Below are 15,574 nucleotides of genomic sequence, written 5' to 3' on the forward strand. Positions count from 1 at the left end.
CGGTTCGTATTCTAAACTGGCAGTGATAATTTTTCTATAAATATAGCACATCTCTCTTAGCCGTCCCCATCTCACTTCGCTTCTAATCTCCTGAAGCCATTCCCGAGGGGTAGTAGCGGTCGAAGTGGTATGATGGTTACCGTCACCACAGCAACCGCCTCTATCCTATGTGTCCAGCTTCCACATAGCCACCTCGCCGTCTTCAAGCATGTAGCCACCTCACTGCCTCTTGAACTAACTCGCGGCTACCCTCATTTCCCCCATGAGCTCTCACCGCCTCTGAGCCTATCGCTGACGCTGTCATCTCCCCATCTAAACGAGCTCACCTCCCCGTCTCCTCATATCCTCGTTTCCTCATCTTCTCTCCCCATCTCCAAAGTGAATAGGTAGATTGTGTGAGCGTTAAAGATTGTGGCAATAGGTAGATCTAGAGAAATTATAAAAAACACAAATGTGTTGAATATGATTATATTTTTACCATTCGTTTAGGCTTACTATTGTCATTGTGAATGTTACTGCAAAGGTAGATTTAGATATTACTATTGGTTAAGCTAGATTATGGTAATAAATATATCTAAATGAGTGGTAGAGAATACATTTTCTTCAAGATGATTATGTTTTCGTCATTCATTTAGATATATTATTGTCACTCGGATACCGAAAAATGTAAAACGGATATTTCGCTATCTAAAATATTCTACCTCAAACATTTCAATACGATGTCTCTGTCTTAAGTTAGACAGATACCTATGCTGAAAAGTTTGCAGCAGAGTATTTTTACGTGGCTGTTAAATTGATAGTATAAGTAGTATCACTACTTATTTAAAACTAGAATCGATAATGATAATCTATCCATGATAATCTATGATCATCCCTACCAGCCATGATTGACTTTTTTTTATAGTGTAGTAGTGGAAGAATAAAAGGGAAGTTGGAGTTGGAGTTGCACTCCCCGGAGCGTTCACCGCGGTCGTTGTTGCCGCTGCCCCCGCGGTCGCCACGCTCACCGGCGGGCGGCGGCCACGAGTGTTGAAGCAGCAGCGTTGCGGGCGGCGTTGGCCTGAGCCGTTTCCTCCAAGAGTAGTAGAGATCTTGCCTGGATGAAGGTAGGAAACGGTTGCTGCGTGGGTAAGATTGTACCTATGGTGGAGAACTTGGGGTTGAGGCCGCGTATCATCTGCAGCACGAGTGTCTCGTTCGTTACGGGCTGGTCGACGTCAGCCAAGGCGTCGGACAGCTCCTTAAGGCGGTGGCAGTATGCAGTGACCGAAAGGTCACCTTGCACCAAGGATCTGAAGTCCGCCTCGAGGTGGATGGCACGAGCACGCTTGTTCTCCAGAAAAAGTTGTTCGAGGCGCAACCAAGCACCGTAGGCGGTGCTTTCTGGCGCCATCACCGTATACAAGAGTTCCTCAGATATGGTCGAGTAGATCCACATCAGGACAGTAAAGTCCGCGAGGGTCCATTCTTCATTGTCGAGGTCGTGCTCTTCGCCTTCGCCGAGGTCCACATGATGGTGGAGGCCATGCTTGCCGAGAACGATGGTGAACAGCACACTCCACTTCTTGTAGTTGTTGGCCTGCAGGTCGAGGGTGTACGGAACGAGAGCCTTGATGTTGACGGCGCTCAAGGCCTGCGCGGCGGAGGAGAGTGCTGCGACAGTGGTGCTCGACGTTGCCAGTGTATGAGAGGAGGGCATCGCCATCGCAGGGAGCACCGGGCCGCCGGTGGCGGGAATGCCAGACAATGCCAATGCAGGAGAGGAGGGCGTCCCCATGGCCGGAAGCGTCGGGGCGACGGCTGCCGGGATCGACGTGATGTCGTTGGCCGAAGTGGTGTCGCTCATGGCAGCTTGGATCGCAGGGAGTGGTCTAGAGGGCCAATGGCTCTGACACCATGGAAGTTTGTATGAACTCTAGAGAAAATACAGGCATGCAAAGCATGCATGGCAGGAGACTCGGTCACGGTCGTTGAGAGAGGCGTGTCCTGGGCCGAGACGAGTGGAGCGAGTCGTAATCCAGGCGCTCGGTGAAGATCGTTGTGATGAGTCCAGGCCAACAGAAAACGTTGCGCTAACCACTGCCTCGAAGACATCGGAGTACGGACGGGGCAGCACGTTCCTTAATGCTCTTTATTGTTGGAAACGAGCGACGCGACACGCTCATTTAAAGATGGCCAAGTGGATCAAATCAAATAGGTCGACATGAGGTATGATCATTTTGATCTGATTTAGATATGACACGGTAAGATAGCTAACGAGTTGGACCGGTACGATACGATGATTTAGATCGTGTTTGGATCGAAGCTGTGACATGACGGGTCGGCACGGTACAGTCTGTTTAACTGTTTATATTTTTTAATATTTATATAATTTATTTAGATCTAATATCATATAGGATATGTGGTGTAATGATAGTGTGTTTGACTACTAAGTAGAAAGTCAGGTGTTAGATTCCGAATGAAAGCAAGTTTTTGTGATTTTTTCTAATTTTAATTTTCTACGAGCTGACGGGAAAAAATCATCGGACCTACCGTACCGTGGACCGGCACGGCACGACCCAATATTAAATGGGCTGTGCTTAAACTAGAGTCGCGACACGTAAACCAACACGACACAACCTATTTAGCTAACGAGCCTAAACAAATCGTACCTCAGTAAATCCATATCGTACCGGACCAAACCACTCATTTAACCATCTCTGCGCTCGTCCTTAGCCTTGATCCAGCCTGCAGAACGCGCCCATCCCTGTCTGTCGCAATCTCATTTCTCTCAGTCCATCACAACAATATTCCTAATTCTTTCTAATCCCTCTTTTCATTCACGTTACCTATATTCTCACTCTATCTTCAATAATTTTCTTACTGATATTCACTCTATCTTCAATAATTTATTTCAAAGAAGTTCGTGAAAATAAGAAAAAAGAATCTCAGGATGAAAAGAATAGTTGTGAAAATTACTTCGTGACTAAAACTACGAAACGAAATCGTTGAAGCGTTGAATAGAACGAAAATTCTAAAACGAAAACTATGAAGGATTCGATTGGAGATGGCTTCACGGGGAAAAGAGCAGCAAACCTAGCACGATTCGATGAAAATTATGGCCTACCTACAACGCTCATGGGCGCCGTGGTGCTACGCTCACGGGCGCCTTGGTGCCACGGGCGTGGGCCAACTAACCAGCACACGTAGGGCGATAGAAAAGAAAGACCATTCGGTTTGACATCTTGGCATGCGTCCCTGTGCCTTCATCATCCCGCGACTAGTACGGACGCGGTTCCTCTGCAGTACTGTACGGTACAGTAACAGTCACTGACATGTGGGTTCGGTCCTACGTGTCAGTGATAGTACAGTACTGTAGAGGATCTCTATCCGACTAGTACACATGTGGACTATTTCAGCGGTGAAGGCAACATCGCATGCGCTTGTGCAAAACCATATGGCTAAGTACATATATAGCTTATCTTAGTTGTCTATTCTGTTTAACTAATACTTATCAGTCTCTTGATTCTTTTTACTTAAATTATATATACATATGCACATGGAAATTTCACTTATCTTGCTGTACCCGTGCTGGTTTGAATAGACCCGCTCGAAAGTTGTTGGGGGCGGGAGGGGGACTAGGGCTGGATAACGAGCCAGCTCGGCTTGTTATGGCTCGTTTAGATAACGAGTTGGCTCGGCTCGACTTGTTAACGAAACGAGAAAAAAAGCTAGCTCAGCTCAACTCGTTATGCTCGCGAGCCAGCTTGTTTGGTTGTCGTAGGACTATCAGTGACGTGAACAGATATCCGCGATGACGATGAGTAGCTGAGGTGGATGAGGATCTAGGTAGCCAATGGCACGGATGTCGTGGACGGCTGACGGGGGACTAGGGACTGCTGTGGACGGAGGATGGTGTTGCCAATTCACTGCTCACCGAGTCACTGGCTACAGGAAAAAAGAAATGAGATGTTGCATTAGAGTTCCTAAGAGTGAGGTATATATTTGGTTATACAAATGTGCTACTAGATCTGAGCTGCACAATATTATATGGACTATCTCTTATATTATTATCTAAATGAGCTAAAACTTTAACACGACTCTACTTATTATCTAAACGGGCCGAACTAAATCAGACACAAACTGAACTTTCTCACGAGCTTTTTGTCCAGCCCTGGCGACCGAGCCTCATTTCAACACAAGTTTCACATGACAACCTTTCCCCGTCGTCCTCTCGCTCCATTTGAATTTTCGAACCAAATTGCAAGTTCTTATATAAGCGCACTCGCCCCATTCGCTTTCTCCAACCCCGAGCGCGAAAGCGGACCGATTGCACACTGCACAGTGGGGAGAGGAAGCCAGCGCAATGGAATCCCTAGCCGTCACCTCCGCGTTCTCGCCCTCCCGCCTCGCCGCCCGCCCTAGCCCCCGCTTCGCCCCGGTGGCAGCGGTGATGGCAGCGGGAGGGAGGAGGATTAGGAGCAGGAGCGGCGCCGGCGGCGTGAGGTGCTACGCGGGGATGCCTCAAGCGAGCACGGTGATTAGCAGGAGTGCCGTGGCGGCGAAGGCGGAGGAGGAGGACAGACGGCTGTTCTTCGAGGCGGCGGGGCAGGGGAGCGGGAAGGGAAACCTGGTGCCCATGTGGGAGTGCATCGTGTCGGACCACCTCACCCCGTGCTCACCTACCGATAATGCCTCATCCCCGAGGACAACGTCGACGCCCCTAGCTTCCTCTTTGAGTCCGTTGAGCAGGAGCCCCAGGGCACCACAAGCGTCGTACGTCTCCCTCTCCACTCTGATGCTCCCTTATCGCTTCTTATCCTCAGCATTAACTCCGTTGAACTGACTGGATTGGATTTCAAGGCCGCTATAGCATGGTGGGAGCCCACCCGATGATGGAGATCGTGGCCAAGGAGCCCAAGGTCACGTTCATGGACCAAGAGAAGGGCGAGGTGACGGAGCAGGTCATCGCTGATCCTATGCAGATCCCCAGGAGCCTGATGGAGGGGTGGCACCCGTAGCAGATCGACCAGCTCCCTGACTCATTCTGCGGTGAGCAACCAAAGTCGAGAAGGGGGGAAGATTTGATGTCGCCAATGATGAAATGTGAATAATCGCATTTGATCTCTTGTTTGTTATAGTTGGATGGGTGGGGTTCTTTTCCTATGATATAGTTCGATTTGTTGAGAAGAAGAACCTACCATTCTCTGGTGCTCCCCAGGATGATTGGAACCTTCCTGACGTTCACTTGGGGCTCTACGATGATGTTCTTGTGTTTGACAATGTCAAGACTCAAGAAGGTGCTTATTCTTGAAGTCCCATTTCTGAACAAAGTTCTGATTCTCTTTCCTTGTCAGTGGTGGATATTGGCTTACAATTGTAGCTCTTTTGCATTAGTTGCCATTTAGTTCATCAATCATCACTATCTGCTGAAGCACATCTTTTCAAGGGCAGGGTGAAGATAGATAGTAGCACAAACTAGAAAGCTAGCTATACTGTTACTTAACCTTAGAAGTGGTAGTTTGTTATTGCTGCATCTTGTATTTGGTTGAAATAGTTGACAAGACAGAAACTGCATCACTCACATAAGTTATTATGTGCAACTTATGAGGCAAAATAACTTATCCTTGCCATACCTGCATTTAACTTGGTGCCGGATTTCTACCTTTTTGCAGCATAACACTACCCTATTTGCCTTTCTAGATAGTTGTAGTATAGGGCTGGACAATAGTTTCTAGAAAAATTGTATTCATTTCAAATTCTGTGGCCCTATGCTTGTTTCAGAAAGTATATATCATCCATTGGGTAAATCTAGACCAGCATGCATCCACTGAGGAAGCATACCAAGATGGCAGGTCCGGTCCCGGCTGAACCTGTTGCTATCTGAAGTGCACAAATTCTAATGTGTAAGCTATGCTGCACCTATTCATTCAATCGTGCTGCTTACTTTAGTTTGGTGCTCACACTCCCTAGATCTATTTGGTTTTGACTCTAGCCCCACACTCTCTCCAGGATTTGTGAAGCTGCATACAAGCCAGTTTGGTGCACCTTTAAACAAGTCAACCATGACGAGTGATGACTACAAGAACGCTGTTAGGAAGGCGAAGGAGCATATTGTGGCTAGTGATATCTTTAAGATTGTTTTAAGCCAGAGGTTCGAGAGGCGAACATATGCCAATCCATTTGAGGTTTATCGAGCTTTACGAATAGTGAACCCTAGCCCATACATGGCGTATGTACAGGTAGGGACAGAAGGATTCTCAAATTTGAACACTGTTATGTGCACGGATTTGCCTTTGAAATTCTAAGTAACACCCATTTATTGTCTTTTTAGGCAAGAGGTTGTGTCCTGGTTGCATCTAGCCCGGAAATTCTTACACGAGTCAGGAAGGTATGTACCTTTTTTTTGCTATTCATCAAATGGCCACATTGTCTTAATCTTTTTTAGGGGAAGATTATTAACTGACCACTTGCTGGGACTGTTTGCAGGGGGAAGACAGAGAAGGAAGATGAGATGCAAGAGCAGCAATTGTTGGCAAGGTTTGTATTCCATTGGTTTAAACTATGCATTTGTCTTGTAAGAAGTCTGTAAGATCTACTGCATTGCATTCTGACATGAAGGCAATATCATTACCTTTTTATTGAGTCGTGGAGGCACAAAGTTGACATCTCTATTAGGCTGCAACTGTGGCTATTCTCCAGAACTTTTTAAAGGGAATATGTTTGTCCTGCTACTGCAAGTTTTCTGATGAGTGGTTCTACCTGACAGGTCTCCAAACATCGATCAGTAAAGGTGGAGAAGTTAATGAACATTGAGCGGTACTCTCATGTTATGCACATCAGCTCCACGGTTAGGCTCTTCTTATGTCGTGTGAGCAATGTTTCTCATGATATATCCATTTTGTAATTTGGCAATTTATAGTTACTCCTCTGGTTAATCTCAGCAATCACCTCCAGTGAACTTAATCTAGACAAACTAATTGAGCTTCTTTTCTCTACTTTTGCATTCAGGGGTAAGTTAGCTCAGTATATGAAAATTATTGTCCAAAATACATTTTCAGTTTGCCTACGGAATATGCACTTTAGGCATGGCACCCTTGTGTTTATTTCCCAATGTGGCATTATTCAACAAACATAAGAATGCATAAGTCAAATAAGCTTGTACTAAAAATGAGTAATATTTGTTGTGTTCTGAAAATGCCTTCGGCATCTAAACACTCTATGCGATGAAGAGAACCTATTTTAAATAATTTGAGTGATATTTATGGAGCCAAAAGCTAGGGCCTTATGGATCCACATTTATGGCTTGTACTAAAAGTGAGTAATCTTGTTGTGTTCTGAACTGCATCTTTAGACTGGCGTTTTCTAGCGGCCTAACCACCATTCCAAGAGTCAGATCGCCCTCCGGGCCGGTCTGATCGCCAGACCCCAAATCCCTATGCATGTCGGTGGTCTGATCATGTTTTCCCCGGTCTGACCGCCACTCCCGGCGGTCTGACCGCGGTCAACTCAAAGAGAACCGTTACAATACAGTTCACTGTTTGCTAAAATTTGTAAAATTCTTAATAAATGCTTTGTAGCTTCAAAAATTATGAAACCAATTTTGTTGGTTTCATAATAACTTACTATACCTATTAAAAATGCCCCAAGCCATAAAATAAGTAATTAAAATTCTGAGATAAATTGATTAGGTTAAGCTTCATTAATTCACCATTAATCCTTTATGAGTCCAAAATTGGTGAAACCAATTTTGCTAGTTTTCTTATGACTCGTTCTAACTAGAAAAGATGTTTTCATGCAGTATAATGCATATTTTGTAGCATTTCATCATGCTTATTGCGATGCATTATTTTCTTTAGCAATCATTGAACCGGAGAGTAACGAGTTATCATAAGGAGGTTTGTCGTTGATCCTGAATTGAAGAAAAGCAGCAAGACAAGTATCTAAGCATATTGCACCTATTATTTTGGATCATATGTCGTCTCAATTGATAAATTATGTTTTATGTATGTTTGCATATTAGTGAGTCGATATCGGGTTCCTTGGGTAGAGCCTATTTTGATGCATTATTTCCCAGTCTTGAATTATTGATTATGGGTATTCTTGTAACCTGAGTTTAATATGATATTGTCTAACTTAAAAGTTGCTTGTGATGCTTAGCAATGCACAGGTCACTGGTAAAAGCCGAGCGGTGAAATGTTTCATCATTCACGAGCATAGACGTTAATCACTTTCACAATGATCACAATATTAGATTGATGATGTTGGTTGGATAAGTTGTGAGAATGAGATGAGATGTGGACGGTGTTAGGGGTATCATCTGTCCTGTAGGAGTTTTTTGGTAGTTCGGGAGATGAGCCCGGATGCCATAGAACATTTGCATCGTTTAAACACCGTTCGCAACAATCATTAGAAAATCCATGGAAGAAGACTTCTGCCTACAAACAAGCAAGTAGCCTACAACTATTATGTTTAGTGGGCTCTTGTTGCTCGTTTCGGTGTAGTTGGCTTTAACATTTTTTCGTACTTGCCACATACCCGGATATAGAACGGGTGAGCCAAATACCTTTGTACCTGTGGCTTTTTGGCGTGCGAGTCAATGATGTCGGGAATGAGAGGCCGGTTGGGGTATCCAGTTTGCTCCGACAATAGTTCTGGATGACCCCGCACTTATCGGCGTATGATCAAACGGTTGGGGCTTACTGGGAAAGGCTGACACGAGTACCCCTTGTATGGACTTTAGCGGGTCACGCAAGCCGAATGGTCCTCAAGTCATGTGGATCCAGGAGTACCCCTGCAGGGTGTAAAATCAATTCAAATTGCCGCACTCTTGGTTATTGAGCATGCTTATATCCATTTGCATCAGTCGTAGAGTCACAAATGTGGGATGTTTAGGATGGATGGTATGTTGGGAATGTATGTTGGTTATGGTGAGATACGATGGTTTCATTTACAGTTATGTTTATTTTGGTTCCAGTTACATTTATGTTTCAAGTGGATGTCTACAGGATAGATTGATATATGTGTTCTAGTGTAGATACTCACACTGTTGTATCAAGTTTGCTTTCACATAATGAATTTACTTAACCTTGTGGTCGTTTCCTTGCTAACAACCAAAGGCATAATCCTTGGAGTCGGATTATTTATATGTACCCACTATGGATTAAGTCTTGCGAATATCTTTGTACTCACGCTGCTTATTTTCTTTTCAGGTGGAGATAGGTGTCAGCTACTCTAGCCCCCGATCGGTTGCCTTGTGGGCAAATGACACCACTAATTTTGTTTCTTAGGTTGTTTTCCACTGCGATGTATTTTTGTTTCGCTAGTTGAAACCTTGTCACTTGTTTCATGTCTCAACTTGAAAGCTTGTAATCTTGTAAATCCTTTGTTGTTGTGATATTCATGTTGTTGAAGGTATGTGTGGGTAATAGCTTTTCCTGTGAGTTACCAACGCATGCATACCGGGGCTGCCGGAATTGAATTCGCTTTAATCATCGATTGTTTGATCTTTGTGATTAGATGTGAGTTAGCACGTGGCGCATCGAAAGACATGTGTGGGCTAGCTCTCATCTTGTCAAATGATCGTCTTGGTGATTAATTTGAATTTAATTTGGACAGGCCTTGACATAAATCTAACACCCCCTCGAACTCATGAGGGATCAACCACAATAAGTTTGGAGAGATAGAATTTGTGTTGAGTTGTACTCTGTGTCTTTGTGAAGAAATCAGCCAACTGAAGCTTTGAAGGAACATACTGAAGGGCAATAACCTCATCCTGTACTTGCATCCATGTGTAAGAAGTATCAACACCAATATGTTTGGTGAGCTCATGCTTCATTGAATCTCGGGCAATAATGATAACATTTGTATTGTTGGAGTAAAGAGGAGTAGGTGTATGAGATGAAACACAAAAATCCTTAAGTAACCACTGTAACCAATCGAGTTCCATTGTCATCAACACCATGGTTCACAACTCAGCTTCTGCATTGTTACAAGAAGTTGCAGTATGCCTTTTAGCCTTCCAAGCAATGAGAGAATTACCAAGAAAAACAAAGTAGGCAGAAAGAGATCGACGATCAGAAGGATCACTAGCTCAAGTAGTATTATAATAAGCACAGAGCTGTAAAGAGCTAGAACGTGAAAAGAAGATATGACGAGAGATAGTCCTACGAAGATAGCGCAAAACACATAGAAGATGACTATAGTGGAGCTGAGTGGGAGCAGAAACAAACTGACTGAGAATGTGCACTGCGTGAGAAATGTTATGGCAAGTGACACCAAGGTAAACAAGACTCTCAACAAGATGACGGTAACAGGTAGGATCTGCAAGAGGCTCACCATCATTGGACCAAAGGTGAAGGTGAAGGTTAAGCTTCATGGGAGTCTCAACAGTACACTCATCAGTGAGAGAAGCACGATCAAGAAGATTCTGAATATACTTCTCTTAGGACAGAAAGAAACCCTCAGATGTAGAAAAAATCTAAATCCTAAGAAAGTAACGAAGAAGATCAAGATCAGACATAAGAAATTGTTCATTGAGACAAGCCTTCACAAAGGAAAAGAATACCTTGACGGTGGGTGCATGTAGACCTTTTCACGCAACTCACCATTGAAAGGCATTCTTGACATCAAGATGTGAGATAGACCATTGACGCACATAGGAATCAACAAGAAGAGTGTGAATTGTGGTCATGTGGGCCACCAGTGCAAAAGTCTCCTCGTAGTCACAATGATACTCCTGCTGGGAACCAAGGGCAACACAGACGAGCCTTGTAGCGCTCAAAAGAACTATCAGATCAAGTTTTAATCTTATAGACCCACTTGCGCGTGATAGAACAAACATGTTAGGGAAGAGAGACAAGATCCCACACGCGGTACGCTCAAGAGCAGCAATTTTCTCTGCCATCGCATGTTGCCATTCCTGATGAACATCATCATCACGATAAGAAGATGGCTTGGAAAGAACAGCACCAACAAAGCCAAAACGATTAGAAGGTCGAATCGAATGACGATCATGAAGAGAATAGTGAGAAGATGGAGGAACTGAATTGCTAGAAGAAGATGGCTAATTAGAAAGTGACTCGGCAGGATGTGAGACAACATGTGAACGATGAGTGTAATGGAAAGAAAAAGACACAACAATTCCAAATGGCAAAGGAGGGTCTGGTGAGGTGGGAGCCAAGGGCGTGGGAGGCACTGAAGAAGGCTTAACAGGAGGAGGCGCCACATGTGACCAGGGAAAAGAAGACGAAACAGTGATGTGTGATGTAGGAAAAGTGAGAAAAAACAATGGTTTGATCAAGGAAGATGAAGAAGTGGAAGGGGAGCTATGAGGATAGAAGGGATGAGACTCATCAAAAGTAACATCCTGAGAAATACTCATCTGACGAGCAATACGGTCTCAACACCGATAACAATTATGCTAAGCACTGTAGCCAAGAAAGACACTCAACAGATTGAGCAGATAGTTTGGTACATTCACGAGGGGAGAGAAGAATGTAACAAACACAATAAAAAAGGCGAAGATAAGAATAGCCAGGAAGGCGCCCACATAGATGCTCAAAATGAACCCCGCCCTTGAGAGCAGAAGAGGATTGGATGTTGACTAAGGAGGTGATGATCCTAAACATAACAAGAGTCATAATCTAAAATAATACACAACCATGTTCAATAAGCTGACCAACGAATATGAGCTGTATTGGGAGTTGAAGAACATAAGCAACAAAAATAACACTAAAAGAAGAAATGCAAAGAGTGCCCCGAACAACAAAGGAATCCTGTTAGGCAGATACTATCTTATCATATGCAAGGGTGGCAGCTTATGTAGTTGCTTTGTTGGTGGAAGGTTGCACAGGCTCTATCGAAAGAACAGAGGAAGGCAGACAAGGAATGTCACCATAGAGAACTCCCCACAGACGAAGCTCATGCATGTGAATGCGCATATGCTAAGCAAAGTCTCGCTAGTTGGCAGGTGCTGCTTTTTTAACGAAATGAAATGGTGTTCAAAGACATCATGAAGAAGTGGCAACGACGAGAGCACAAAGGAGTAGCGGCGGGCGACGACGAGGACACGAAAATAGCGGTGAGCAACAATGAGAGCGCAAACAAGGAGCAACGAGCGACAATGAGAGCGCAAGGAAAAGCGGCATGTGCTGCTTTTTTAACGAAACGAAACCATATTAGACTTAGAAATCACGATTAGATCCGATCAGGACGACAACAAGACATAACTAGAGTGGTCGGTGGAGCGCGTGCAGGCGGTCAACTGGAGGCCGTCGACGACATGCACGCACGGGCACGTGGACGGGTGACAGAGAGTCGCCGCACGGTGCGCGTGCCAGACGGCGGCACGTGGGGAGCCGACTGACGGGTTGAGCTGGCGGGGAAGAGGCAGATCCGACCAGGAATTGGGCCGACGACGTTGGAGGAGAGAGACATCTAGATGTTTTTCTTTTTCTTTTTTGTTTCTTAGAAGTATGTAATTGTATTGTTAGATGGAGTCCTCTCCTCCCTGATTGGATAAGGTAAGCTAGGCCCAACAGACTCCTAAAACCACTCTTGTGGTTCTCTATGGTGCATACTGCATAGTTATATGCTATTATATTTCTCCATATCTTTAAATGAATTGTTCATTCGTTATATTACTAGCATGCATGCCGTAAACATATGCATTGTATTTATATCATATCATATCATATATTTACTAATTGGAGGCTCTTTCAGAGCTTTACGTACGGTGGTTCTTATATGAAATATGCTAAGGAACAAGAGAATTCTAAGAAAATCTCACAAAAAAGTAAATCATCCGACCCTTGATTTGGTACGCTCTTATTATACATGAAAGATCTATAGTTGATATTGCGTGTGGTCGTGACGAACCCAACAAGGATATTAAGACATCAATCTGCCCAGGCTGGGTGTCTCACATCAAATCGCGATTATTTCTCTCTCCGTAATAAGCATGATGTACGTGGATCAAATTTGCAATTTACGTACACATAAAACAAGGACTAGAAAGTATGGAGTCTTCTCCAGGTACATGTGATGAGTCCATTAGATAGAAGACTCTTGCACCGAAATATCTTACGACCCCAATCCGAAAGGCAGAAGAATTGCTAATCCGAAAGGCCGGGACTCATTACTCACTCGATTGCACCGTGTACTGTAATGTCTTGCCAATACTTCACTAACTTACAAAATCGAACTAAAACAGAAATCTTGAGAATTAATTATGTAGAAACTGGTTTATCAACTACATAGCCCATTGAAAAATATTCAAGTAACATGCAAACTTTAGTACATTCTCGCATGCATATTGTTACTACCTCCCGTCACAAAAGGTGTCATTTTGACTACCAATATGATCCTCTAAGACCAATGTTAACAATCTTTACTAAACATAGCATAAAAAATTATAGTATTATAAATCTACTTTACAAGAATAATATATCTATATCATGATTCGAATTTCAAATCTCGATTAAAAAAGATATATCAATGGCCAAAGTTTCATTTAACATCTGTTGATGGTCTAGATAGTTTAATTGGACGCAACCCAATCACTTTGGGTCTGGAGGAAGTATTTCATAAAGCTTCCTCGAATTTGATGGAGAACGGAGACATGAACAGTTATGCTGCTTTTCAATATTTTATTCATTTCGGTAATTTTGGGAAAATTATAGGGGTATCACTCCCTCCATACAGTAAAATATAAAAGATGTTTGGTGAAACTATAATTTAATCACATAAACATTTTTAAATTTGCAGTTGTTATGCCAAATACTCGCTCAGTTCTTAAATAGATGATGATTAAAAATATTTTTAATTAAATTTTAGAAACTTTGATCACTAATATAAAAAAATATTAAGATTTATCGCATGTAAGAATACTATCAATAGATTAATGATGGAAAAACACTTTCAAATAATTCTATTTTTAATAAAATTTAGTAACAAATGATTAGATAAAGTAATAGTCAAGAAATGCGTGAGATATCATGTCGATGTCAGAAACAACATTAAACAAAGAACGGAGATAGTAGTCCCTCTGATACTTTACCATTTTATATCATATATCAATTGTTAAACAATTATCTGAATAGTTATTACCTGAGGTATTTCTAATATTCAAGAATAAGCAGACCATATAAAATGAAAATGAAAAATCAATATATCATGAAGATAAGTATGTCCTATACTAGTTAAATGCTCGTGTGTTGCGACGGAGCCAAAAAAATCACGAGATAATATTTAACGCCATGCGACGGGGGCACGTGAGGAGCTTGTCTGGGGTGGTAGCGGCGCCCCTAGCCAGTATGCTATGAGCGTTTTTATGTGCATTGCATGTGACAAGTTGATGGAACTTCAACTGACAAGCTATGGATAGACTATTAAAATAATTTTTGCAACCATAATCTATAAACATGGCACTTGGCTTTAAACAATGCAGATGTTTGATAAAATAAAAGTCATCTAACTACCTAAACGCATCAAGCCGGAGACTTCAATTTTTCCGCTCTCATCTAACACATTTCAATTTATTATCATTTTAACCTACTTGCCAAAATATGAGCAGTTATTCTATAATTATAATGTTTGCTCCTCTTTTACCACATGAAGTAGGGTTTGGTGGAAGCACCTGAGAGAAGAGTCTTATTGAAGATCTTGATGTGCAATGGCAATGTCTTCTTAGCTTCATTGAATGCAGGAAATTTCTTGCACATAAGAATACATCTATATTATGTCTGCATCAATATTTGGCACATTAATTTACAACTAATGTAACTATGCCCCCCAAAACGTCAAGGAACCAAAGAAAAGATATGCACATTATGAGTGACAGCTTTAGTGAATAAGATAGGAAAACAGTATTTTCTTATTTATCATTAGGCAATTGGCTATGAAATAGGTTCCTCCCCTTCTCAGCGTAAGAAATCCAACATTGAAACTATTGATCCACCTTCAGTTGCCTTCATCAAAGGGTAAAAACTTTAGTTGAATGATTTTCTATGGATCCTCTTTTTCTCCTCCATAATCTGCGGAAGGCAAATGTGATGAGCATTGGATAAATAATTTTTAACTAATCACTCTACATCCTGCAGCAACAAAATTCATATAACTGGAAGACTAAAGCACTTGTTAGAGCAACAACTATCTATATTACGTTCTTCTATCAATTGTAACACCCATACATCACAATACCACTCATCTAACTGGTGCCAAAAGAATAGCAAACACTATATTTAGAAAACTTTGAAGCATATTTACACCCACCCCAAAATATTGCACAACCATGTCTGTCAATTTAGTATGCCTTCTATGTCCATCGAATTAATCAGCAACTAATTTAGAAATTAATTAGCAACTAAAACTTATCTTAATAAAACATGTAATTTAGAAAGTACCGCAACTAATTATTCTCAATTTACATGCTAGCAAAGAACCACACACAGTTTAATGGGGTTTAGAAAATTGTATCACAGAATGCAGATAAAGGTGAAGGCAATTGATCATTCGGGTGCTAGCTATACTCTGACTCGATATGACCATAGGTTCATGTCACAACTCACAACTACAGAACTAAACCTCTAGAAAC

At 42.5% G+C, this 15,574-nt stretch overlaps 1 protein-coding gene and 1 pseudogene across 1 annotated transcript; one reads left to right on the forward strand and one right to left on the reverse strand.

Moving 5' to 3' along the window:
- Positions 1-1,003: 1,003 nt before the first annotated feature.
- On the reverse strand, positions 1,004-1,846 carry LOC133914786 (uncharacterized). Its single transcript, XM_062357804.1, has one exon. The coding sequence runs from the start codon at positions 1,844-1,846 to the stop codon at positions 1,004-1,006; it is 843 nt and encodes a 280-aa protein (XP_062213788.1).
- A 2,451-nt stretch (positions 1,847-4,297) lies between these two features.
- LOC133916465 (anthranilate synthase alpha subunit 2, chloroplastic-like) lies at positions 4,298-9,167 on the forward strand (annotated as a pseudogene).
- Positions 9,168-15,574: the final 6,407 nt, after the last annotated feature.

The sequence above is a fragment of the Phragmites australis genome, chromosome 4 (assembly GCF_958298935.1).
Source record: "Phragmites australis chromosome 4, lpPhrAust1.1, whole genome shotgun sequence".
In the NCBI taxonomy this organism is placed as follows: Eukaryota; Viridiplantae; Streptophyta; class Magnoliopsida; order Poales; family Poaceae; genus Phragmites; species Phragmites australis.